Below are 26,404 nucleotides of genomic sequence, written 5' to 3'. Positions count from 1 at the left end.
CGCCAGAAATGTATGCGATAAAAGCGGGTCGATAGAACTCCAAATGCGAAAAACGAAGCTTTAGGGAGCCTTGCTCACGCACCCACGGGACTTCTTGGTGCAAGCTATGGAGTTATGAAGCATAACTCAGTTTCCCAAGGATGGTTCCATGGTTCTCTATCTTGCATGGTCCCTCAAACCAATGTTTTTGCTCTCAGATCACTGAGCAAAATGGTTTAGGGATGACAAATGCAAGAACGAGAGATGTTTTTTATTGATTTAATATGAGATGCATCCTAAGCTATGCATGATTCTATAAATGCAATAAACTAACTATAAGATGACAAGGTTAGTAAACAAACTATCCTAGCATACTATATTAGTTAATGATTTAAGCTAATGATAATAGAAATACTCTAAAATGCATATTAGATTAATTTCTATTCTAAAGAGAGGCTAAATGATGAGCATATATGAAATGAAACTTTGAATGTATTTGAGCATAAGTATGATACTACAAACTTGGATCCTTAAAATGGAGGGATGAGAGCTCTATTTATAGCAAAAATAGGGCAATGGATGGTCAGGATTGAAAGAGTTAATCAAGAGCTAAGTTTGAAAGTTGGGAATCCATGTTTGCAATTTGTACCAATGAAATGGTGACAAATGTCAACCTAGGGTTGGGTTGAGAGAAGGGGTTGGAGGCATTAAATGCCTGAGAAGACCTCATGGTCATCTAGAGATAAGGGTTAAGCTTCAGTTAGGCTTACCCATTGGATTAAGAGTTAATCCAAGGATAAACTCTTGTGCAAATGATTAAGAAATAATCATGGTCAAAGCATTAAAGGCTTGATGAGACCCTTGGGTTAGATGAACGTTAAGTTAGGCAAAAAGTCTCTAACCATGTAAGAGGGTTGAATTAACCATTAATGGTTTGGGAGACTTTGGAAAATTAAGTGGTTGAAGACTTGAAGCCTTTAATGTTTATCAAAGACTTTAAGGGTTTGAGAAGTGACTTCCCTTTGTTTAGGGATGTGACAAAGTTTAGAAGATGGGTTAGGTTAATTTAGAAGTGATTAGAAGGGTCTAGAAGAAATTTAGGAATAGGTTTTAGAATGCAAGTGGGAGATGTAGGAAAATGCAAGTGGATGGAGGGATAATAGGATTTAATTGAAATAAAGTTAATTTAACTCAATTTGGTTGCAATTTGGGGAAATTAAATAAATTAAATTTATTCAATTTAGGATAACTTATTTAATTAAATTTGAATTTAATTAAAAGTGGATAGAAGGGATTTAATTGAATAAAAATGATTTATTCATTAAATGGTAAAAAGAAGTCTAGTGAATTTAATTTAAATAAATTGAGTAATTTACTTAATTTAAACAGAAGAATGTGGGAAATTTAATTAAATAGAGAAATGAACATAAAATATTCATTTAGGAATATGGTCATTTTTATACGTCTACAATTACATTTGTTATGTTAGAGGGCGGCATGCGATGAAACTCCACTCCTACATGTGTTCCCTTGTGGTTTATTATTACCTTTTTTGAGTTTTCATTTATTCCTTGTTGATTCATGCGCCTCTAGAAGTTTAGTCTTGTATGATGTGATTGGCCATGTGTGCGAGTCCATGTGTGGTTAGTCTCTTTGGTTATAGGTGTCAGCTTAGGTTTAGAGTGTGTGTTGGGACCTTGTATTATCTCCTAGAACGGGGTGTGGTTCTTTTGGTTCCACATGGTTGGGTGGTTGGTGCTTTTAGCCATTGGGATGTTCTCTTGGATTCTTCGTGCGTGGGTGTGGATTATCCTTCTTGATGGAATATAGATGTACCTTGTAGCAGATTTATGTAATGAAAATGATGAAATGCATGTATGTAGTATCTTGTATGTGGTGGATGTAATCATGTAAAAGAAGAGCTACGTTCTTGAAGTATTGTTATGTAAATGTATTTGCAAGTAATTCATGAATGGTAGTTAGGATATTTTGTAAATGTGGAAATGAGATGTTCTTGTTAAATGAAGGGAATGATTTCATGTACCTAAATTTGGCAATGGTGTTACAATTGAAATAGATGTGATTTGTAATATGATCTTTTTGTATTGGTTAGAAAGGAATTTTATGGTTATTCTTTAGATTCTGATATAATATGTGAAAGAACCCTAAGAAAAGGAATAATCTTAAATGTCAATATTGAGGATGTTAGATAATATGGATAAGGTTTAGATAATGATGTCTCAATGTGTACACTTGGAAATTAATAAAAGTATGCAGAGAATGAAAGAATTTATGAAAGGAAAATATTAGGATTCTTGTGTTATGCATTAGGGTTTATTATCAAATGAAATGATCATGTTAGGAAAGTTGTTGTATGTGTAGTTGGATTAGAAAAAGGAAACTGTTGCTAATGGATTCATGGATTTGCTTTTGGTGCTATGTGTAAGCTATGATGTAATGAAGGAATTATAAATGTGAATAGATCATGTTGCTATTTGGTAAATCATGCTAGATAGTTAGTAAGTGACTTGTATATGATGTATGTCATGTACTTATATTAGAAGTAATGGATTTATATAGTTATATGTTTGTAAATTATTAAATGAACTTTATGATTGAAGGAATAGTGTGATGTTTTGCTTACTTGTGATTACGTAAAGAAATAAGGGAATTTAGTTTATCATGTGGATTGAAGAATGAATTATGATTTATACATTATGAGTAGATAATCATAATAGATGGAATGAGATCATTTTAGTATTAGATATGATTGAAGTATGTTTAAATGGATTAGTAAGGATGGATTATACCCATGCATTAGGATTGCACTATTATGGAAAATGATAAGAGCATGTAGAAAGGAAATGATGGGTTAAAACACATTTAGTTTTGGTGCATAAAATGAATTTATGAATATGGGGTTGTCTTACATTTCTAAGGAATGTAATATGTAGTAAAATGGTAGAATGGCATGCATATCATGATGGATAATTAATTTGGTAGGTTGCATATCTCATGGTGAGGAAATGAATACGATGCATTAAATTAAGATGGAATATGTTTATCATGTGAGTAGGATGTCATTATGGTGGTAAAATAAGTAATGACGTTGAAGTACCTTAGAGAGAGATTATTGATGTTATGTTATTTCCGCTTACGTAATTAATGTAATGATGTGTTTTCATAATGGTTATTGGTTAATGAATGTAGTTAGATGGAGATGTTACATGACACATTAGTTGTTAATAGATGTTAATAAAAAAAATTAATCTCCATTATTGTGTTAGTAGTTTTAATTTCTCTAGGGTATTTTTGCATGCATTACAATAGCATACTCCTAGTATGCTTCAAATTGATCGTTAATCCCATTTTCATAAATGACCTAGACAAAATAGAGCTAGCGAATACAAGTTTTAATAATTATTCCTCCACCATCACCCGTCGATAATCTTCCCATACCAAATCATAATTATCATCCTTCAATGTCACCTGCACTCACTTGGAGATTATATCTGTCACCTCATTGTCACCATGCAATGTGTTCGTAATTTCAAAAAAGTTAAACTTTTCTAGCTTTAATTTGATTAAATTAATCCATTTATTTACTCCCCATATCTAATATTTCCTTTTTATAATAGCGTTTATGATTATTTGCAAGTCTCCCTTTAGGTGGATGTGCGAAATAGAAATCTTATTGACTAGAGTAACTGCTAAGTAGGTCACTTGAGCCTCCACTTTATTGTTAGTTTTACCTTTCAATCATAAGTCACAACCCCTACCCCTAATAGCTCTAGATTGTACTTTGGGGCACCATCAAAATTAATTTTAATCCATCTTTCTTTCATTCTAGTACATTCTATTTTATTTTCTTTTTTTCTAGATGGATTAACCTATGATTTCCCATTATATGAATACCATTTTTAATATTTATTTAAATTTTTCAGTTATATTTTAATTTTACATGAGATGTTTATGTTTTTTATTAGCCATAAAATGGATTTTGAAAGGACCCAAAACCCTATACAAACATTTTTTTTTAGAATACGAAGCCTAGTTACCTAATCCTTTTAAAATATGTTTATATTAAAAAACCATTTTATTTAATTTTATTCATTTCATAGCTATTTTATGATTTTAATTTTAATTAAATTATATGTCAAATCTATAATTTTTTAAATAGTTCTTGTTAACATGCTCACATCTCACTCGTTTTGCCACTATAATTATGCCTCTAGACATAATGAGATAAACATGTGCCATATAAAAAAGATATGCCCATGAGATCAAAATTATAAGTCTTAGATGTATGTATAATTTAAAATAAAAAATAAAAACATTTAAATAATTTAATTTTCCATTTCATTATTTAAATGTAGAGAAAATATTTATTTTAAAAAAAAAAAAAATTGAAAAAAATAATAGAAATACAATAAAATGTAAATATGTCTATATGTAATTAATCTAATTTAATGTAAAATAAAATAATATAAATAGTGAATCTCAACTAATTTGGACTATTTTTTTAATTTTCAATCATAAAAAAATAAAAGATTAAAAATGATTCAAGTATAATATTTTTTTAATTGGTCGAAAGAAGGTCAAGAGTCAACCCCTTGAAAGATTCAAATATAATATTATAATTAAAGAACGTTAAATAATTTTTAGAAAAAATAAATAAAAACAATCTTACATTTTATATAAGATTTATGGAAGTAAGCTTTCCACTTAAATTTTTTTATTTGAAATAAAATGACATCTTTGAAATGAGGCAATCTGTGTAACCCTAAAATTGAACTGCAGAAAAATCAACAAAAATAAACCAAAAAAACGATAAATGCGAATGTACAACTACCCCTAGAAAAATATTTAAATATATTATATAAAAATTATTACAAACTTAATATTTAAGTTTAATTGATTAAAATAATAGCTTCTAACTATGCATAAGAAAACGGTCGGCCTGTGTCTATAGTTGGAGACGTTACATTTTTGCTCCATGTGGCGATTGACGTAATATATATGAGAGTGAAATTATTCTTTCCATTACCAATGTTTAAAAGTTTCCCTATTTCTCAAGTAAAAACTTGAAAGAAGATCCCCAGAGCCTCTTCACATGCATATACAGCAGTCATGGCATTCCATGTAATCAAATTTCGGTTGGGTATATTACTAAAAACTTGGATTGGATCTCCCATCCTCCCATTATGGAGATAAGCTGTAATCATGGCATTCCCTGTGACCACATTACGTATAGGCATTCTGTCAAAGAGTAGTTGCGCCTCTTCAGTTCTCCCATTTTCGGCATATCCTGTAATCATTGCAGTCCATGAGACCACATCTTGTTTTGACATTCTGTTAAATACTGTGCATGCATCATCTATTTTTCCATTTTTTGCATACATTGTAATAAGAGAATTCCCAACAGAGAGATATGAATCAAATTTCTTATTGATGATGAGGGCATGAACCGGTTGCCTTGATCTAATGCATACGAATTGGCACATACACTGATGACACTTGAAAAGGTGGACTCATCTGGCTCTATGCCTTCACATTGCATTTGTATAAAATGTTTCAATGTAACATCAACTAACCCATTCTGAGCACTTCCCGCAATCATTGCATTCCAGGAAACTACATTTCGTTCAGGCATTTTATGAAATAGGTGTTCTGCATCATCAATATTTCTATGCTGCAAATACCCAGTAACCATAACAGACCATGTGACCGTATTTCGAGCGGGCATTGTGTCAAACACTTTGCACGCATCGTTCAAAGTTTTGCCTTTGGCATACAAGTCAGTAAGAGTACTCCCCACATGGACATCCGAATCATATCCCATTTTGATGATGTATCCATGGACCTGATTTCCTTTTCTTAGATCAATTAAACTTGCACACGCCTTCAGCATACTCACACAGGTGGACTGATTTGGTTTCTTCCCATTCCTCTGCATTTCCTCAAAAAGCGACAGGGCTTCCTCATCAAAACCATTCTGAATATAAACTGCAATCATTGCATTCCACGAAACCACATTTTTCTCAAACATTCTATCAATCATCTATCTTATCATTTTGTGCATATGCCGCAATCATAGCCGTCCACGAAACAACATCTTGGTCATGCATATTACCCAATACAGAGCATGCCGCATCCACATTCCCACATTTAGCATACATATCAATAAGAGCATTCCCTACAGCAACACCTGACTCAAATCCCATCTTGATGATTTGACCATGAACCTGCAATAGGAAACATTTAATGGTCTACTCTTCGTCAAATGTCCAATTTTGCACATAGTTTTAAAAACTTAGTTCCATCAATTAACAATTGTTCCAAACTATTTAATATAAAATGAACATTGCATTGACAAAATCTCCAGGCATAAAATGTACATTCATAAGTCCTCCAAAATATAAAATGTACATAGCGCTTATAAGTTCTCCAAATATCAAAAATAAAATGTACATTAATTTTCCAAAATTCATAAGGTATTAGCAGTAAAATTAATGGTTTTCGTCAAGAAACAACCTAAAATGCTTATATTTATGTTTTCCAAATTAATTCACCAACTATTTCACACTTGTAAACAAAAATTGTTTTCTAAAACTTTCCTCCAACCTGCAAGCCATGCTCCAAAGCTTTTAACCCTCCGCAAATGCTGATAACATTCGAAAGCGTAAAGTGATTCGCCTTCACGTCCCCAACTCCCATATGATTAAAAAGTTTAATAGCCTCCACACCATAACCAGCCCACCCATACCCCGCAATCATCGCATTCCACGAAATTAGATTTCGCTCAAGCATTTCGTCAAACACTTGGCGTGCATCCTTAATTCTTCCACTCTGCGCGTATCCTGCAATCAAGGCAGTCTCGGAAACCACATCCCGTTTAGGCATTTTGTCAAACACTTGACGTGCAAAATCCAAACTCCAGCATTTCACATACATTATATCAAGCTTATTACACCCAAAAGATTCCTCCTCAATTCCACTTAAAATCATGTGGGTGTGCACAATTTTTCCCTCTGCCAATGCTCTCAAATTACCACAGACTTTTTAACAACAAAACATACGCGTGTTTATCAAGCCTCGTTTCAAAATTATCCATTTTCAAAACCACATCTAAGGCTTCTTTCAACTGCTCGTCTTCACACAATTTGCGCAAGTTTTCACTAAGTTTTCTAAAAAACCCATTCGTTTTTCTTTTGCATTCTCTGTTTTTCCAATCCTTATTACTGTGTTTAAATTTTGTTTGACTCTCTGCAAATGCTGTATATGTTTTTTCAATACTGTCAATGGTTTTGCGAATTTTTTTGGTGCCCTTGATAAAGAAGAGACGAAGAAGCGTCTAATCATATCTGTAAGTGATCAAACATACAATTTTCTGGAGAGTAGTCACCTCTGGTTTTCATTGTACCAGAGACGAAAACCGTAAATCTGCTCACAATAAATTCATCCCTTTTGTAACAGTAGATAAGCTTTAGGTTTGCTATTAAAAATCCTCGAACCTTTTACTCGTATACATCTGTGCTCTAAGAATTTAACTTCATAAACAAATTTTATTATAATTAATTAATTAATAATATATTATAATATTTATTTTTATTGTCACTAATATTTATTTTTAGTGTCATAAAAGCTAAAACTCTTGTGCTTATAAGGGTTGTGTAGCCTACCTACTTAAATTTTCTTAATGTTTGAGGGTTATATATGTGTTAAAAAAATGTGTGTGCAGTTATGACGGTTCATATCAAATCAAGCTAGAGATTGAGGCTTGGTGGGGTGTTGGTTTATATTGTGTTTGGTGTAGGTTTTTCTTTAGGAAGTTACTATTAGCCAACCCTCAACATTGATACCTCTAGTCATTGGATTCTTTTTTACCTAGTTGGGATGGGTCACAACACCATACTTTGTAGAATAAGATAAACCAAGATTTAACCTTTTTAGAACTTTCTACTAAAAATTGACCAAGCATTTAAAATAACAATACCCCTCTAACAATAAAAATAACCTCAATATAAAGTTACAACTATAATTGTTAGTGAGTTAATGTTCTAATTGTTAGTAAAATAAAGTTTCGGATTTAAGCTTCTCAGATATGTAGGTGTTGTTGGAGATGGCCTCATTATTATTCAGAGGACTCTCACTAACACGAGACTATAAACACCAAAAAAAATTAAAATTGATTCTAACATAACAAAAGTTGATACAACTACCCAAATACCAGTTAGGCCCTTAACTACTTTATTTCTTTTCACTAACACGAGACTATAAGGGAACACACAACTGAATGGCGATATGAATGGACAAACTAGTATACCAAGCCACTATATTGGTCCAAATACCCTAGAAATACAAAGAGGACGAGCCTGGCAGAATCCACTTACACTTGGTGAGAAAGCCATTTAGCCAACCGATGGTCTTTGTGTGTACTTGCAATGCTCACATTCTGGACATCTAAGTATCCAATCAATTGAAAGCAGAGAGCATAGATAACAATGACATATCCAGGAATCCATTTAGGGGTATGTGCACAAAGATGGTAGTCAGAAAAGTGGACACCACCCAAAAAAAACATGGAAAAACAAGTAGCGCATACGCGGTTTTAAAATTTGAAATTCCTGCATATGTGCTTAGGTTTGTTCTTCCCGAGCCTAGAGAAAATAGTGCGTATGCCCTGCTTTTAGGAAAATGAGAGTGTACGTGCTACTTTTAGGAAAATGAGTGTGTACGCGCTATGCCTAGGAAAATGAGCGCGTACACACTGCTCATAGGAAAATGAGCACGTACACGCTAATAATCCAAATATAACCGCGTACGCGGTGCCTGGTAAAAAAAGTTTTTTTAAAAAAATTGAGTCTCATTTACCTGTGAATAGCATGTTTTTTACTTCGTTTTTTTCCATTTCCTCTCCTAAACCGTGGACAGGGTGCTAGATTTGTCCTCCAAGCTATCGATCAAGGTTAGTTTTTGTTTTTTTTGTCTTTCTTTCCCGTTTGTTCAATTTGTTTTACATTTTGAATTTAATTTCATTAATTTTGATTAGGTTTTTTCACTTTTTGTTTCAAAAACCAGATTCTTCTAATCCAGAACAAGAACAACCAAATGCACCTCCTCAAAACCCACAAGAACAGCCAAATACACCTCCTGAAAACACACAAGAACAACCCCCAATTCCTCCTTTTGACCGCACACCCGAAACACAGGAGCAATTAATTAATCAGTTAGGACAAAATACATCTAAAATCAATAGACTGATTGTTAAATTGAACTTTTGAACTTGAGCATCATCAATCCCTCGCCACTAGCCTAGAAACATTAACTAGTGGTGTCATAGCTGTTTCCACACAAATTACCAAATGGGGAAGCTTTAGGGATAGGTGTCGTCAATTCTCTGTCGATGGGCTATCATACAATGGAGTAAAAAATAAAAATATTAGTAAACAACAAATATGTGCCCTTTTTATTGATCCCAAAACTGGTCAGTCATTACCTCTTAATGCAAAGAGGTTTCCCATACATTGGTGTACCAATGTGCAGATGAATAATCTTTTTTGGCAGAGGTAGTGGATGGTCTTTGATGGTCCACCTTGTAATAATTATGAGGTGCCATTATATTTTTTGAGAAAAGTATATTGTGAGTTTGTACTCAATGTGCGGCCAAACTATTTTGACATGAGAGAGTTCCATGGTAGAGGTGGTGGCTCTGTCCAAGATAGACCTGGAGCTCGTAGGCGGTTACCTGCAGAGAGTCGCCGCCCCCTAGCACCCAAACCCAAGGTGCATCAGGTTGTCCCAGTAGAGCTAAAAGAGTCGATGGAGCTACAGACTCTTCAGGCAGCCACAACATTGACTGGTGCCATCATCTAGCATGGGACGTCATTAGCACACCCTATTGTATTGGATGATGAGCCATTAGGTGGTGACAGAGAGCCCATCCAGCATATGTGTGTTAGTTGTTCGAGGATATGCTTAGGGATAGATGATGCAACCGGTGCAGATGGATCCTCATCTCATCTGTGCATGATTTGTGGGAGTAGATGTCAGGCCCACACAGTTGAGGATTTTGCGCTGACAGATGAGTGGATGGACATGGTGTTTGCCCATGAGCCACAGACACAGCTGTGTTGATTTGAAATCATATAACATTTTATTTATCAGTCACTTTAAATTTTTAATTACATAAATGAATTTTTATTTATACATCGATTTAAATTGAGACAAATAATATGCATTTCAGGATGCAACAATGGTATCCCATACTCCTCCCCCAGTTACTATAGTTGCAACTTTGATGCCTGAGGTATAAATTTTGTAACATGTTAAAATAGAATAGTACACTTTGAATTTAAAAAAAATACAAGATATACTAACCATCTTTAATGCTTGGTCCAATTTCTGGTTTGTAGGTGTTGACAGGGGACGAAATGTCCCAGATTGATGACATCACACTCTCAGCGATCGATTTTGGCCTACAAGGCTATATGGTATCATATTTTGTACAACCTTTTTTATGTATTGTTTTGATTGAATATGCAAGTCATTTCATTTTAGATTTTTAAAACTATGTTTAATTTATTATCTGTACTAATATCTCATGTTAATTTTGTTTTTTTAGGGTACCCCATCCACGTCTAGGGCTCGTCCTAAGAAAAAGAATTCCTCGAAGACGCCAAAATGTAGGAAGAAGGTAATTGAACACATTTTTAGTTGTACAATTGTTTGAAAATGTTGAAATCAAGTATTAGTTGAGGTTTGTAGATTGATTAGTGTTTTTTGTCTATTTTACATGTACAATGGCCATTGAGCTATGTGGATTTGTTGAATGCACCTGATTTGCCTGTGGATCAAGAGAGGGTGGAGGTATGTATCTCTACTTTATTTTCTTGATTTCATGATTATATGCACACGTACATGTGAACTTGTGATATATTATAATCTTATATTTTTTTATATAGGAAATATCCATACCTATTTCATCAATGGCAAACCCTCCTCCTTGCATTGGAGAAGCATCTTGGGATCCGGTACACTTTTGTTTGATATGTAAAATTAATAGTTTTTAACCTTCAATACTTATCATTATATTAATTGTATTTAATCTTTGAACAATTTTGTATAGGTAATAGCGATAGTTTCTACATCAATGGTGAGCCATCCTCAGTCCATTGGAGAAGCATCTCAGGCACATGAAAGCCATTGTTCTCTATATTATAGCTTTAAGTGTTTTTGATATATTTATGTTAGTACATTGTATTAATTGTACATTTAATCTACAATAGACCCCTTCGAGGTATGACCATAACGTGGATCCATTTAAGTATGTCTTCAAGAAAACTCCTAAAAGTGACAAGGAGAGGAGAGCGAAGACATTAGCTCCTAGATCAGTCGATGAGGTAATCTACATTTCAATTGCAAAGGAATTAAAGTTAAATGCATAGTTATGTTGTTAATTGTGAACTATTTTCTACAAAAGAATTCTAACTTGGTTTTTGAATTGTGGTTTTGCAGCCATCTACAGAGGCTTGATTTTGATGATCCACCACAAGTTTCAGATCATATAGTGTTAGTTTTGGTCATAGAATGACCAATACATGTAGATATATTCTACATTTTTATTGTATATCAATTTGGATATGGCATATGCCACATTTTTGTAATACTTGTATTGACTTGGCAGACATGCCTTTTTTTATATATATAAATATCAATATTTGATCCAATAAATGTGTACTGAGTTCATTATTTTGTATTCGTTGTATTTTGTGGTTGTCCGTTTATAAATTTAAATGAATATTTGCATATGTAATCAACAATATGAATATAAACAACAAAAACATATGATATAAAACATTGCAATCGTGGAATATGATTTGATAAAATTTCTAAAATGTTGAATTAACCCTACAAAACTCCTTGTATTTAGTTCATTATTGTGTATTCACTGTATTTTGTGGCTGCCCTTTTATAAATTTAAATGAATATTTGCATATGTAATCAACAATATGAATATAAACAACAAAAATCGATAAGATGAATATAAACAACAATATGTGTTTGGTGTGAGAGCACCCTCACGCTCGCAATGGTCAAATTGTGTTCATCGTGTACACAAACCAATGCCACGAGCATGTCTAGGTGGGCAGGTTTACACTAGGCATGCCCCTATCGTGCATTCCAAAGGGCCAGAAGAGTCATACCATACCGGTGCGATCTCTCAAGTTCTTTGAGTCCAAAAAATTATTAAAATTTGACAAACTGTTTCTTCAAATCCAGGACACATATGGTTGATCCGTTTGAACCCATAGGGTCACGTGAGGCTCCTCTACAATGTTCTGTCTCGGTTTTTGATGAGTTGGAGCCATTTTCAATTGGTAGCATTTTTTCACCTGCCCCAAAAACCGTCAGTTGCATGCAATGCAAAGTTGCTAGATTGGCTAGAATTGATTTGGTTCGTCATGTGCACAAACCGATGTCATGAGCGCTTCCAAGAGGGAAGGTTTATGCTAGGCATGCCCCTATCGTGCATCCCAAAGTGCTGAAACGTCAAGAGTCATACCGTACCGGTGCGATCTCTCAAGTGCCCTGAGTCCAAAAAATTGTCTAAATTTGACAGACTGTTTCTTCAAACCAAGATAGATATGGTCGATCCATTTGAACCTGTGGGGTCGTGTGAGGCTCCTCTACAATGGCCTATCTCGGTTTTTGACAAGTCGGAGCCATTTTCAATTGGTAGCATTTTTTTGCCTGCTGTAAAAACCGTCAGTTGCATGCAATGCAAAGTTGCTAGATTGGCTAGAATTGATTTGGTTCATCATGTGCACAAAATGACATCATGAGTGCATCTGGGTGGGCATCTTTACGCTAGGCATGCCCCTATCATGCATCCGAAAGCACCAAAACATCGAGAGTCATACCGTACCGGTGTGATTTCTCAAGTGCCCTGAGTCCAAAAAATTATCAAAATTTGACGGACTATTTCTTCAAATCTAAGACACATATGGTCGATCCGTTTGAACCTGTGGGGTCATGTGAGGCTTGTCTACAATGGTCTGTCTCAGTTTTTGACGAATCAAGGCCGTTTTCAATTGGTAGCATTTTTTCGCCTGCTGCAAAAACCATCAGTTGCATGTAATGCAAAGTTGTCAGATTGGCTAGAATCAATTCAGTTCATCGTGTGCATAAACCGACATCATGAGTGCATTCAGGTGGGCAATTTTACGCTAGGTATGCCCCTGTCATGCATCCCAAAGCGTCAAAATGTCGAGAGTCATATCGTACCGGTGCGATCTCTCAAGTGCCCCGAGTCCAAAAAATTGTCAAAATTTGATGGACTGTTTCTTCAAATATAGGATACATATGGTCGATCCGTTTGAACCCGTGGGGTCGCGTGAGGGTCCTCTACAATGGCCTGTCTTGGTTTTTGATGAGTTAGGGCCATTTTCAATCGGTAGCATTTTTTTGCCTGCTGCAAAAACCGTCTGAAGCCCGAACCTTTTTTATATCTCTCTCCTCCTGAATGGTCAAAAGCTTAGCAATTGTATTATAGATTCAGGGGCGTCAGATAACATAATGCCATCATCTATTGCAAGAGCTTTAGGTTTAACACTTACTAAGACATTTGGGAGATGTTACTCAATGGATGGAAAGCAGATCCCTCTCATTGGGCAAGTAAAGGATGCTCAGGCAGTGCTTGCTGCATGTCCTGATAAAAGGGTAAAACTGACCATTTTGGTTGCTGACATTCCCGCAAGTTATGGGATGCTTTTGAGTAGGACTTTCTGTAGGGATTTGGGAGGTGAGATCAATATGGACTAGTCAGAGGCTATCATTCCATTGGGAAAGCAAAAGATTAAACTTGATCTAGAACTGAAAAATAAATATACAGTGTTTCCTTTTGATAATCCCAAAGCCTAGATTCTGTTCCAAGAATGTGAATTTGGAAATTATCTCATTCTTGTACCTAATAAAAAAGAGTTAGAAGAAGCAGTTGATGAACAAGGCAAACTGTGGCAAATGGAATTTGATGGAAGTTGCGCCAACTCTGGCTCGGGCATGGGAGCAGTTCTATTTTCGCCTAATGGTAATGTTTGTCCTTTTTCTTTCAAATTAGAGTTCAAGAATATGAATAACATCGCGGAATATGAGGCATTACTTTTAGGGTTGAATGAAGCCAAATGTAAGGGCATAAAATTGCTTAAGGTGAAAGGTGATGCTGAGCTGATTGTTAAACAGGTAAGGAATGTTTATTCTGTTAAGAATGATAGATTAAAACATTATAGAAACAGAGTTTGGGATGAGATAGAGTTTTTTGATGCTTTCTCAATTGAAGCTATACTAAGAGAGAAAAACACTAGGGCAAATTCATTGGCTATGTCAGCTTCTCTCTTGTTACCACACCCAGACTTTAAGAATGATTCTTATAGAATTGAAATGATTTACAGACCTAGTGTTCCTGATAATGTGAATCATTGGCAAGTTTTTGATACAGATGCTCAGATTAAAGATTTTCTGGAGTGTACCCATTCCTTTGTCCAATCATATTTTGAGGGTTCTGAAGATAGTTGCAAAGAATTTTGTCCAGACCTTGGTATTGATTCTGATAAGAATTTCATTTAGCTGAAAGGGAACAAAATCCTGAAAGGTTTGGTGACTCTAGAGAGGTTTTTCACCCATAATGATGTGTTCACTGGCAAGAAAACTCCTGATGATGATAGTAAGGTACGTTGTGAAAAGATCAATCTTGGTGATGAATCTAATCCTAAAATGGTAACAATCGGCAAATGTTCTTCTTCTGAGGAGAAATGAATTCTCAATGAGTTATTGAAAGAATACATTGATGTGTTCGCCTGGTCTTATGATGATTTGAAGGAATTTAGGAATGGTCAGTTTCAACATCAAATTCCGTTGAAGCTTGGTATTTCTCCTTTTAGGCAAAAACTGAGAAATTTCAATCCCATGATGGCAGAAACAATTTTCAAGGACGTGGATAAAATGCTAAAACCTAGGATTATATATCCTATTCATCACTCCAATTGGGTGGCCAATATAGTGCCTGTAAGGAAGAAAAATGGGGAAATTTAGATTTGTGTAGATTTTTGCAATCTGAACCAGGCAAGTCTTAAAGATAACTATGCTTTGCCCAATATGGACCATATTTTGCAAACAGTAGCTGCGTCACAAATGATGTCAATGTTAGATGATTTTTCTGGCTATAATCAAATTAGTGTCGCAGAAAATGAATAGTATAAGACAACATTTATCACCCCTTGGGGAATGCTTGCTTATAACTGTATGCCTTTTGGTCTGATTAATGTCGGAGCAACCTTTCAAAGAGCCATGGATTCTTCTTTTAACGATTTCCATGACAGGATTATCATAGTCTACCTAGATGACTTGACTGTCTTCTCTAAAGTAAGGAAGAATCATCTCTAAGATCTAAGGGCTGTTTTGCAACGTTGTCGAGAACATGGTATCTCCTTGAATCCAAAAAAGTCAGTTTTCTGTGTAACTGAAGGCAAGCTACTGGGGCATATTGTTTCGAAGGAAGGCGTCAAGATTGATCATGAAAGAGTTAATGCAATCCAACATCTCAACCTACCTTCAAATCGGACTGGAGTAAGGTCATTTTTTGGTCAGGTAAATTTCCTAAGAAGGTTTGTACCTGAATTCGCAGAAACTACTAAGCACATCATCAGCTTGTTGAGTGAGAGGTACTCCTTTAAATGGTCCATCGAAGCAAAAGAAGCTTTTGGAAAGATTAAGAGCTCAGTTACCAATGCACCAACTCTCATCACCCCAGATTTTAAAAAGGATTTTATCATATACTGTTATGCCTTAGAACATACAATGTCGGAAATATTGTTATAGGTAGATGGATTTGGCGCTGAAGCACCCACAACATTCATGAGCGTCCCCCTTAAGAAACATGAACTTAAGTATTCGCTCTTAGAGAAATAAGCCTTCGCCATGGTTAAAGCTGTAAAAAAATTCCGGTATTATATTTTGCATTCTCATTTTGTGGTTTTTGTTCTAGACTCTGTAGTGAAAAGTATTCTGACTCAACAGGAGGTGGGACTTAATAAAAGAGCAACATGGGTAACCAAAATTCAGGAATATGATCTGGATATTCATCCTACAAAGACAATTAAAGGACAGGGTTTATGCAAATTGATTGCAGAGAACAGGGTAGAAATGGATGAGGGGCTACCATTGACTTTGTTTGTTGGTTTGCAAGATACATGGTTTTTTGAAGTGGCTTATTACCTAACTTATGGTTGTTGCCCGGGTCATTTGTCAACTAAAGAAAAAAGGAATCTCAAATTAAAAGCAGCTAAGTATGTTATCTGGCAAGATGTTTTATGTAAAAAGGGCTTGTACGGTACTTATTTGAGATGTGTAGATAAGCCACAACAGCGGAAACTTCTGGAAGTTTATCATGATGAAGCCTGTGGTGGACATTTCTCATCCTTAGTAACCGCTTTCAAGATTTTAAGAAATTGTTTTGATTGGCCTGGTATGTTTCGTGATGTATATAATTATGTTAAGGAATGTGAAAAATATCAACTCTTTTTTGGAAAACCACATTTAGTTGCCCTACCTTTAAGGCTTGTGGTAGTGGATGAACCTTTCAAACAATGGGGTATTGATTTCATTGGTCCAATAATTCCTCATTCCAGTGCTGACCATATGTATATTCTAAAAGCAACAGATTATTTTACTAAGTGGGTAGAGGTTGTCCCCACTAAGAAGGCGAACTCAGAGGTTGTATGTAATTTTCTTGAAGATTGCATTTTAGTCTGTTTTGGGGTCCCCCAGAAGATTGTCATGGATAATGCATCATATTTCTCCTCTGAAGAATTGACTATGTTCTATTATGAACATCAAATTACTCTTTCACATTCCTCTGATTACTTTCCTCAAGGTAATGGGTTGGCAGAATCGAGCAACAAGAACCTGGTAAGCATCATGAAGAAGTTAGTTGATGATAATGCCCGAAACTGGCATAAAAAGGTATATGAAGCCTTATGGGTGGATATAATTACTCCCAAAAGAGCAATTGGAATGGAACCTTATGAACTGGTGTATGGGATTGGTGCGAAGGTTTCTTTGCCTCTGGAATTAGCAGTGACAAGGCTTCAAACCGTAATTGAGGACTCTTTCTTCCAAAATGCTTTGGAGAAAAGAGTCATGCATTTGATTAAGTTGGAAGAGGAAAGAGAGATGTTAGTGGATAGAATTACTAAGCATCAGAATAGGGTGAAGAAAATATTCGATATGAGAGCTCGACCAAGAGGGTTCCTAAGAGGTGATGAGGTACTGTTGTGGGACAAAAGAAGGGAACCAAAGGGTGCCAATGGAAAATTTGATTCATTGTGGAAAGGTCCATTCAAGATATATGAAATAGTGGGACCAAATGCATTCAGACTAACTTATTATGATGGAACGGTTATGCCCTATACCTATAATGGGCAAGACTTGAAGCTCTATAAACTTTGAAATCTATGACCAAGAGTCCCTGTACATAGTAGGTTAGTTGTTTGTTTTGTGCCTTTTTGGTGCGTGTCCTTTTTGTCCCCTTTCTATCTTTGTTGTGTGAAACCACAAATTTAGAGTTCTTTGCATTTTTCACAAAATACAATCCCCAGTCAGTGCCAATGTTATCTTGTCATTCATCCCTCATAACAAGAGTAAGTCGTCCTACAAAATTTTATTTGAGTCTCTATCTTGTTAAAAATTCCTTGGTTCAATCCTTAATCCACTCGTAAATCATCTCTTAATCTGAAGCACCAAGTTTCAATTGTCTATTTGAACCTCATGAACCCCTTGAACCATTTTGAAAGGAGTTTGTAATGTTCATTTAGGTTCCGCAGGTTCTAAGTTGTGTCTAAAATGTTTTCGGACTAACATTCTCTCAAGTGTTTTGCAGCAGTTCTATTTCACGGTCGCGGATGATGTTTCATATCCTCGTTCTCCAGATCGTGAACCATTTGAACCTAGTTCAAACAGTTCAGTGATGTTCAACATGTATGATAAAGTTCAAAAGGCCAACGATAGTTGATAAAGTTGATCTTTTCAAAGTAAAATTTTCTTGGCACGATGTACGCTTTGAACTACCTGAACCCTCATGAAGTTAGTTCAAATTGTTCATGCATGTTCAAATCAGGTGGGTCCCATGGACTAAACAACATGATGGCGCATTTATTTCTAAGTTGATGAAGATTGAACCATATCTCGGGTGACGTCAACTGGCCGATTTTTGAAGGAAAGTAATCATTTTTGGGAATTGGCGGTGGGAGGATCATTTTCTTGTTCAACTGGGCATTTTATCTTGTAGTTCAATGTCAGATGCATTGAGCATAGGAGCTAACTTGAAAAATTTCAACTTTTCACTGTATCATGAAAGGAAAGATTTTTACAATAAAGGTTTCTCACGGAGTCTTGGTTTGATATCGCATCTTCCAATCCCACACTTGGAGGACTTTTGGGAAGATTGTGGTGATGAGCTTGAAGTGTTCAAAAGGGTAAATATGAGAATGGTTCTGGAATAAGTAGTTTCACTGTAGGTGAAACTTGATATAAGTGGGATCGAAGAAGATTATCTAGAGCTTTTTGAACCTGGATATCTAGACCAAGCTAAACCCAAAACGCCCGACATTAATTGGGATGTGGAAGAAGAGGATGATACACAACTTTGAACAAAGAGAGTCTTGGAAAGAACTGTAGACTAGGTTAATAAGAAAAGAGCAATGAAATAAGGCATCAAGATTGATCCTGCAAGAGATAATGTGGTTTCTCTACGTTCCCCAAAACGTTTTTCTAACCCCACTTCTATGCATGTTCATGCAAGTAAAAATAAGAAGTCATCTCACACCAAGCACGAGCCTAATCCTGCTTTGAACTTTCTTGCCCCTCAATATACAAGGTCATAGAGTGTTGCACAGAGGAAAATGGACCAGGTCAAAGACACAGAGGTAAAAGACAAGATCCTTGATACTCATATTTTTTAGGTCAAGGACCTTGATAGTGACATTGTCAACACTATGAATTCTCATGCAATCACTGTAGCCATGACACCCCCACCTAAAGTAACTAGAGGAACAACTAGTTCAAATACAATTCCCAAATGGTTAACTACTTCAGTAAGAAAGAAACAGAGTTTCATCCTAGTGTCCATCCCAATCCAAGACATGGTGGTCAAATACATGGAAAATGGTTCCAAATAGAAGAAGTTCAAAACAACTGCCAGATTGGATGCTGATGAAAAGACTGGGAGGTGGGTTGCTGAAATTGCCTCTTATAAGCCCAAAGATGAGAATATGGAAGTAAATGCAAAGGATTTTGATGTCACCAAAGTGGATCTTAGGAACATGAGCAGGGACTCTGATAATCACCTTTTCCAAGTGTCAGCTAAGAAGATGCTCACCAGGTCAGAAAAAGATGGCCAAGAGAAAAGAGAACTGAAATGACATATCAAGATTCTAGCTCAATTCATTGATAGCATAGGTTGTTTTGGAGCACTTCCCATATCACATGCTTCAGAGAGTTTTGACCCTACTTCACCAGAGAACAAAAAACTAATGAATCAAGTTCAGCGAGCCAAGAGCATCGCAGGGGCCATAGAGAAATGGATTGAAGGAGTGATTAGAGATGGCGAGAAATATATTAAAAACTCCAAGAAGCTATGTGATGAAATGCAAAACCTCACTGCAGAGATTCAGAATCAGATTGTGCCATAGGAAAAAGAAGAGCACAAATGGGAGAATGTATTACCCATGCTCACCAAGATAGAAGAATATGGAGCCACAAAGTTTTTAGTAGAAAATTCAATTAAATTGGTAACTGATGAGTGCCAGCTCTTTGTATTGAAGAAAACTATACCATGGCGAGTAATCACATTCAACTCTATGATTTCTAATGCCAGGGCCTCTGTTTACGAGCTTCAGGAACTTCAGTGTAGCTTGGTCAATAACAACAAAGTGGTTAACCCAGACCATGATTGGCGACTGGGACTTTGTGGGCTGAACATATAGGATGCAGTAAAGGCATTTAGGTTGCACATGGAGAAAGTTAAGGCCAAAGGCAATTTTACTCCCGAAGATATAACACAAGTCACCCAAACTGAATCCATGATATTTATCAGTAACGATCAATTATCTAAGCATGCCGAGAAAATGGTGAAGCACTAGTGGGACAAGGAAGCCGCAAAAGCAAAGATCAATGCCATGAAAATCCGAGTCAGTCTATAATTCAGGAGCTTGCAACCGCCCACGATGCCCAAAAAAGTGGAGGAGAGGATGACGATGGAGAAGAGGCATAACATGATGACAATGCTTTGTTTTTATTTTATATGCTTTTCATAATCTGGCAATGACTTCAGGACATCTGTCCCTTAAATACTCTGTTAGTTTTTATAACTGTTTCAGAGGAGGTCGGGTTTTAAGGGAGACCTCCTATGTTCTTTAAAAACTACTATAAATTAGATTAAGGTAGATAAAAAAGGGGTTAGGATGATATGCTTAGATTTTTAGAAGTTTTTTTTGGGTTGGAAGGAAGTGATCAGTTTTGCAAAATCTAAAATTGGAAAGAACTTATCGTGTATTGTTATGTCTTTATCGCATGGAATACATATATAAAGATCATATGCCTTTTGAGCGGAAAAATCTTTGAGTTTTGAATCCTTGAAGTAGTATTTCTCTGCAAATATTAATCTAATCAAAATGATTGTGATGACCTTTCTGATGATAGATGTTGTCGTTAATCTGGGGCTCCTTTCTATGTGATTTTAAAAGGATATATGTTTGAAAAGAGACTTTATTTCTCTTCCTTGTATTTATAAGTGTTGAATCGGTGTTATTGAACTGTGTTTTGATTACCTTTGATTTTCATGGCAAAGCATCTTGAAGAATAGTTTTTCTGAAATATTTGAAAATTATTAGCCTCTCATCTAAGAATGAAGTAGGTAGCCTTATATGCCTTTAGGTTAAAAGCGTACTAGTTTAATTTAACTAGATTATTCCCTGAATAACTAATGGAGGGAGCTATACCTATCAAAAATTCAGAGGGAAGTGATGTATACCACACTTACCCAACTGTTTAGTTGAACTTTTGTCTTTCAAAAAGGGTAACAGAGCTTCAAATCAATTCAATTAAAAGAAAGACAAAATCTGTTCACTAACAAATTCTTCATCAAATGAATATTTGTTGCAACAACAAGGTTAGAGAAATGAAGAATATGTTTGTGTGTTTCAAAGTCCTCGAACAACCAACCATCATAACTATTGATAGGGTATCTTCGAAGCCATGTTCCTGTCACGACAAAAGAACCTATTGGGTACTCAATACCCTCTTCGTCAATGATTTTGGTTGTCAATTTTCTTTTAGGCTCAACACAATGACACAAATAGTAATCTATTCCTTCTTCATTATTCTCTTCTGTAACAACTGCATACACATGACCTGCATTTTATAAAGTGTTAATTAATACCAAAAATAAAGTATGATGTACAACAAAATGAACCAAAAAGAATACTTACAAAAAAATTAACTCAAAAAATCACCTGAATCCACTAGGTCGGATACATGGTCAAAATCCATTGATGTCTCCATTTGGCTCAATTTTAGTGCTTTGGGAATTTGATATGAATCAATGGGAACCAATGATCTACAAGACCATTTGTCAACCCACTCTTGTGATTCACATTCTTCCCACAAACAATACATGCATGAAGAGAAAAAAACATACCATTTGTCTCGTATAAATTACCAGTGAACTTGAATTTGAACTCATAAATGAGTGCATGTCACTCGATCCTGCAACTGTACAACAATCTAGATAGTTTTCAATGTTAGATTCAATGATCAACAAAAAATATCTATGAACCATTGATGTACCTGGATTACCTGGACCCATCGTAGACTTACACCATCACACAATTGTTTTTGCATCTATCAACTCAACACCACCTTCGTACTTCAATTCTTCCCTAGCTAGGACTCTTTTCACACATGCTCCTGCACCATCGTGCTCTCCCTTACCATGTCCAGCCTCAGTGAAATTCCAAAAATGTTGTACACCGCTTGTCATATGCATCCTTGTCAACCAATAAAACATCCTTGCATTCTTGAATTGTGCGATGCAATTATCTGACCATATTAAGTGTCGGTTGTATCGTATGTTCCTTTCCCTTAAACTATCATAGAAAACTTTAAAGCATCCTTGTACAAACTTTGATGAATGAGTATGATCATCACTTATGTAAAAGTGATACTCTCTTACAACCTTTCTATCCTCCTTTGTGCTATCATCTGCATGCATAAATGCTATGTGTACAAAAATAGAAACTTGTGTACAGTGATAATACATGGATTGCACTTCATTTTGAGGTTGTAGTGTATAATTTTCAGCGAAATCAATGATAGAGACAATGGTGCCAAGAGGAAATGTGTCCTTACATAACTTGAATTGCTCATCTAACCATCGAGCTCTATGTGTATGCATTATGTACTCATAAACTAATTTCTCTTGAAACATTTTCATAAATTGAGCTACACATATATCATTTTTCACTAGCTCATATCTCTTCCAATCTTTTCCATCTTAACTCCATATATGACTGTCTTGTATTTTCTAAAAGAAACTAGTTTCATACCAATTTCACGTGTGCTCTCCAAATGTACGCATCTTGGTAAACGTTGCAAACCACCACATATAGCACAAGAACCTTCCAAACAAGGCATCTTATAATAAATGCAACCATCATGTCTATTACATAGCACACTTGAAATAAATTCTCTTACCGACTTAGGAGGTGCTTGTATATTACATTACTATAAAACATCGTTAGTGTGCAAAGTAGAACAAATATGACGAAAAATATCATAATGCATGGAAAATTCAATATGCATCCTACAACAACACCTCGTGTGTACATGATTAATCTTAATATAAAAAGGTTTTTCCATTTCAAAAAATCTTTGAGAAATTCTTATTTGAGGAAACTTTTGAATGAATCTTTCATAAAATTTAGTTTGAGTCATATCCAAATAGTGTTTGGCATGTGGCTCAGGATTTGTAGACCCAATTCGCCTTCTAACAACATCTCTTTGGTTGGGCGAAACTCCTATGTTGTCATGCCAAAAAATTTCAATTAATGTTTTTAGTGCATCAACAACAACCTTGTCTTTGTGTGGTAGTCTACCCAAGAATGCCCAAAGAGAATTATTGTTAGGTTCCTCTATTTTTTCCAGCCTCTTTAATGCTTTACTTAATGTTGTTCTACTAACATTTAATGACTTACTTGTTTTGCTTATCAAACGATCTTTTTTTATTTTCTTGCTCATTATGGTTGATGTAATGACACGTCGAGTAGCATTAGAATATTCAGTATGTGATTTTGAACCAATAGCTTGATATGCATCAAATAGATTTTTCACAATAGTTCTTTCACTGTTACTTTCAGATGATCTTAGGCCTAGAATTTTCATTGTCTCTCTAAAATTCAAATTTTTAATCATTTGAACAATTAATTGACATCTTGTGGTTTGATTTAAGTTATTAAAATAGTTTTGCCATATTATTTTAACCATTCTCCTATAAGTTCGTCCATTCATTTTATTGGTCATTGACTTCAATATATTCCCATCAATGTCAATTAGATACTTTGGTTTCCTATGAATGATTCTAAGAGGTGTTAACATCGGTGCATTATGTACATTCAATTCATCAAGTAGAGAAGGTGTAATATGTTCATCATTTAATTGATTATCCAATGCAATATCTTCTTCAATTGCATTAGGTTCAAACGGTAAATCAAATGTCTCTTCTTCAATTGCATTAGGTGCATTATATTTGTTTGGTAAATCGAATTGAGATGTTGAGGATGACATATCCTTCTTCTCCCATTGTTCTTATGTAACACAATTTCTTCATATGTTGTCTTTGTCTTTCCTTTTGAGCCTCTTGTTATTCCATCATTCCTCGCTTGTTATTTCTCATGGTTGATATCGGTTGTCCTAAATAGAATCATATTACATATATATGTAAACAAAAGTTCATAAACAAACAAATAACCATAAATATGCATCTTATAACTATTTTTGGAATCAAACTATTAAACAATCACAATACTATTGACAAAAACTAATAAGAACAACAATTCAATCATTTTAAATCATGCAAAAACAAAAAATTCACTTACTTCTATGTACAAAACAATGATAGAAGTGTAGACACAGTTCCAGTGGGGCTTTCAACGACCTCAAAAACTTATTTTGAGGCTCTTGGGCAACTAAAACTATGTCCATAAATTGTATACGTGCTACATTAATAATTGCGTATGCTTTGTTAGTCCATAAAATGTTGACAAGCCCAACAATATTATTTTTTCCCATTCTGGACTAATAAGTAGTGCATACGCGCTCCTAAGCCTAAAAATGTTATCACAGGGTAACAAATAATGGGCTTAGTACCTCATATGCGATTACAAGTAATAAGTATTGCGTACGCGCTATTAGTAGTAGAAAAGATGTGAATGAAATGGGAGGGATGGAGAGATAGAGAGAGGGAGATGGGGGAGAGTAGGGTGGACAGAGAGAGGAGGGGGGCAAAAGGGAAGGAGGGATGGAGAGAGAGGGGAGGGAGGGAGAGGGAGAGAGAGGCAGAGGGAGAGAGAGAGAGGGAAGGAGGGAGAGGGAGAGAGAGAGAGAGGGGGGGAGGGAGAGAGAGAGAGAGGGGGGAGGGAAGGTAGAGAGAGGTAGAGGGAGGGAGAGAGGGAGAGAAGAGGGGGGAGGGAAGGAGGGAGAGAGAGGGAGAGGGAGAGAGAGAGGGAAGGAGGGAGGAGAGAGAGAGAGAGGGAGAGGTAGAGGGAGGGAGAGAGGGAGAGAAGAGGAGGGAGGGTGGGAGAGAAGAAGGGGTATGGAGGAAGGGAGGGAGGGAGAGAGAGAGAGAGAGAGAGAGAGAGAGAGAGAGGGGGGGGGTGGGAGAGTAGGAGGGAGGGAGAGAGGAGATGGGGCGGAAGGGAAGGAGGGAGAGAGAGGGAGAGAAGGGGGGGTATGGAGGAGGGGAGAGGGAGAGTAGGGGGGAGAGAGGGAGAGGAGAGGGGAGAGGGAGAGAGTGAGAGAGGGGGGAGGGAGAGAGAGAGAGAGGGAGAGGGAGAGAGGGAAGGAAGGAGAGAGAGGGAGAGAGAGGGAAAGAGAGAGAGGGGGAGGGAAGGTAGAGAGAGGGAGAGAGGTAAAGGGAGGGAGAGAGGGAGAGAAGAGGGGGAGGAAAGGAGGGAGAGGGAGAGGGAAAGGACATAGGACACCATATGACTGATCTTGATTGTGACTATAGGAATTACAAAAGAAGAGAAAGAGGGAGGGAGAGAAGAAGAGGTATGGAGAAAGGAAGGGAGGGAGAGAGAGAGAGAGAGAGAGAGAGAGAGAGAGAGAGTAGGGGGGAGGGAGAGAGGAGGGGCGGTGAAAGGGAAGGAGGGAGAGAGAGAGGGAGAGAAGAGGGGGAGGGTGGAAGAGAAGAAGGGGTATGGAGGAGGGGAGAGGGAGATTAGGGGGGGGAGGGAGAGGAGAAGGGAGAGGGAGAGAGAGAGAGTGGGGAGGGAGAGGGAGAGAGGGTGAGGGAGAGAGAGAGGGAAGGAGAGAGAGGGAGAGAGAGGGAGAGAGAGAGGGGGGAGGGAAGGTAGAGAGAGGGAGAGAGGTAGAGGGAGGGAGAGAGGTAGAGAAGAGGGGGGAGGGTGGGAGAGAAGGAGTATGGGGAGAGAGAGAGAGAGAGAGAGAGAGAGAGAGAGAGAGAGAGAGAGAGAGAGAGAGAGGAGGGGGGCAGAAGGGAAGGAGGGAGGGAGAGAGGGAGAGAAGAGGGGGGAGGGTGGGAGAGAAGAAGGGGTATGGAGGAGGGAGAGGGAGAGTAGGGGGAGGGAGGGAGAGGAGAGGGGAGGGAGAGGGAGAGATAGAGGGAAGGAGGGAGAGGGAGAGGGAGAGAGAGGGAGAGAGAGAGAGGGGGGAGAGAAAGTAGAGAGAGGGAGAGAGGTAGAGGGAGGGAGAGGGAGAGAAGAGTGGGGAGGGAAGGAGGGAGAGGGAGAAAGAAAGGACACATGACACCATATGATTGATCTCGATTGTGACTATAGGAATTACAAAAGAAGAGAAAGAGGGAGGGATAGAAGAAGGGGTATGGAGGAAGGGAGGGAGAGAGAGAGAGAGGGAGAGGGGGGAGAGTAGGGGGGAGGGAGAGAGGAGGGGGGGGTGGAAGGGAAGGAGGGAGGGAGAGAGGGAGAGAAGAGGGGGGAGGATGGGAGAGAATAAGGGGTATGGAGGAAGGGAGAGGGAGAGTAGGGGGGAGGGAGGGAGAGGAGAGGAAAGAGGGAGAGAGATGGGGGAGGGAGAGAGAGAGAGAGAGGGAGAGGGAGAGAGAGAGGGAAGGAGA

The 26,404-nt window shown here is 36.8% G+C and overlaps 3 protein-coding genes across 3 annotated transcripts; 1 reads left to right on the top strand and 2 right to left on the bottom strand.

Annotated features, from left to right (window-relative positions):
- Positions 1–5,051: 5,051 nt before the first annotated feature.
- Positions 5,052–6,028, bottom strand: LOC131858506 (pentatricopeptide repeat-containing protein At1g09410, mitochondrial-like). Its single transcript, XM_059211757.1, has 2 exons — positions 5,472–6,028; positions 5,052–5,331 (listed from the first exon to the last, which is right to left on the bottom strand). The coding sequence occupies exons 1-2, from the start codon at positions 6,026–6,028 to the stop codon at positions 5,052–5,054; spliced, it is 837 nt and encodes a 278-aa protein (XP_059067740.1).
- On the bottom strand, positions 5,460–7,461 carry LOC131856245 (pentatricopeptide repeat-containing protein At2g13600-like). The gene is made up of 2 exons (XM_059207716.1): positions 6,604–7,461; positions 5,460–6,224 (listed from the first exon to the last, which is right to left on the bottom strand). Exons 1-2 carry the CDS (start codon positions 6,985–6,987, stop codon positions 6,033–6,035), a joined length of 576 nt encoding a protein of 191 aa, XP_059063699.1. The 5' UTR covers positions 6,988–7,461; the 3' UTR covers positions 5,460–6,032.
- A 6,162-nt stretch (positions 7,462–13,623) lies between these two features.
- Positions 13,624–18,046, top strand: LOC131858500 (uncharacterized). Its single transcript, XM_059211752.1, has 7 exons — positions 13,624–13,701; positions 13,903–14,073; positions 14,221–14,291; positions 14,430–14,575; positions 16,022–16,756; positions 16,910–17,301; positions 17,915–18,046. Exons 1-7 carry the CDS (start codon positions 13,624–13,626, stop codon positions 18,044–18,046), a joined length of 1,725 nt encoding a protein of 574 aa, XP_059067735.1.
- Positions 18,047–26,404: the final 8,358 nt, after the last annotated feature.

This window comes from Cryptomeria japonica, chromosome 1 (genome assembly GCF_030272615.1).
Source record: "Cryptomeria japonica chromosome 1, Sugi_1.0, whole genome shotgun sequence".
In the NCBI taxonomy this organism is placed as follows: domain Eukaryota; kingdom Viridiplantae; phylum Streptophyta; class Pinopsida; order Cupressales; family Cupressaceae; genus Cryptomeria; species Cryptomeria japonica.
Note: the sequence above shows the minus strand (reverse complement) of the source record. Positions and strands in the feature narration are given on the sequence as shown.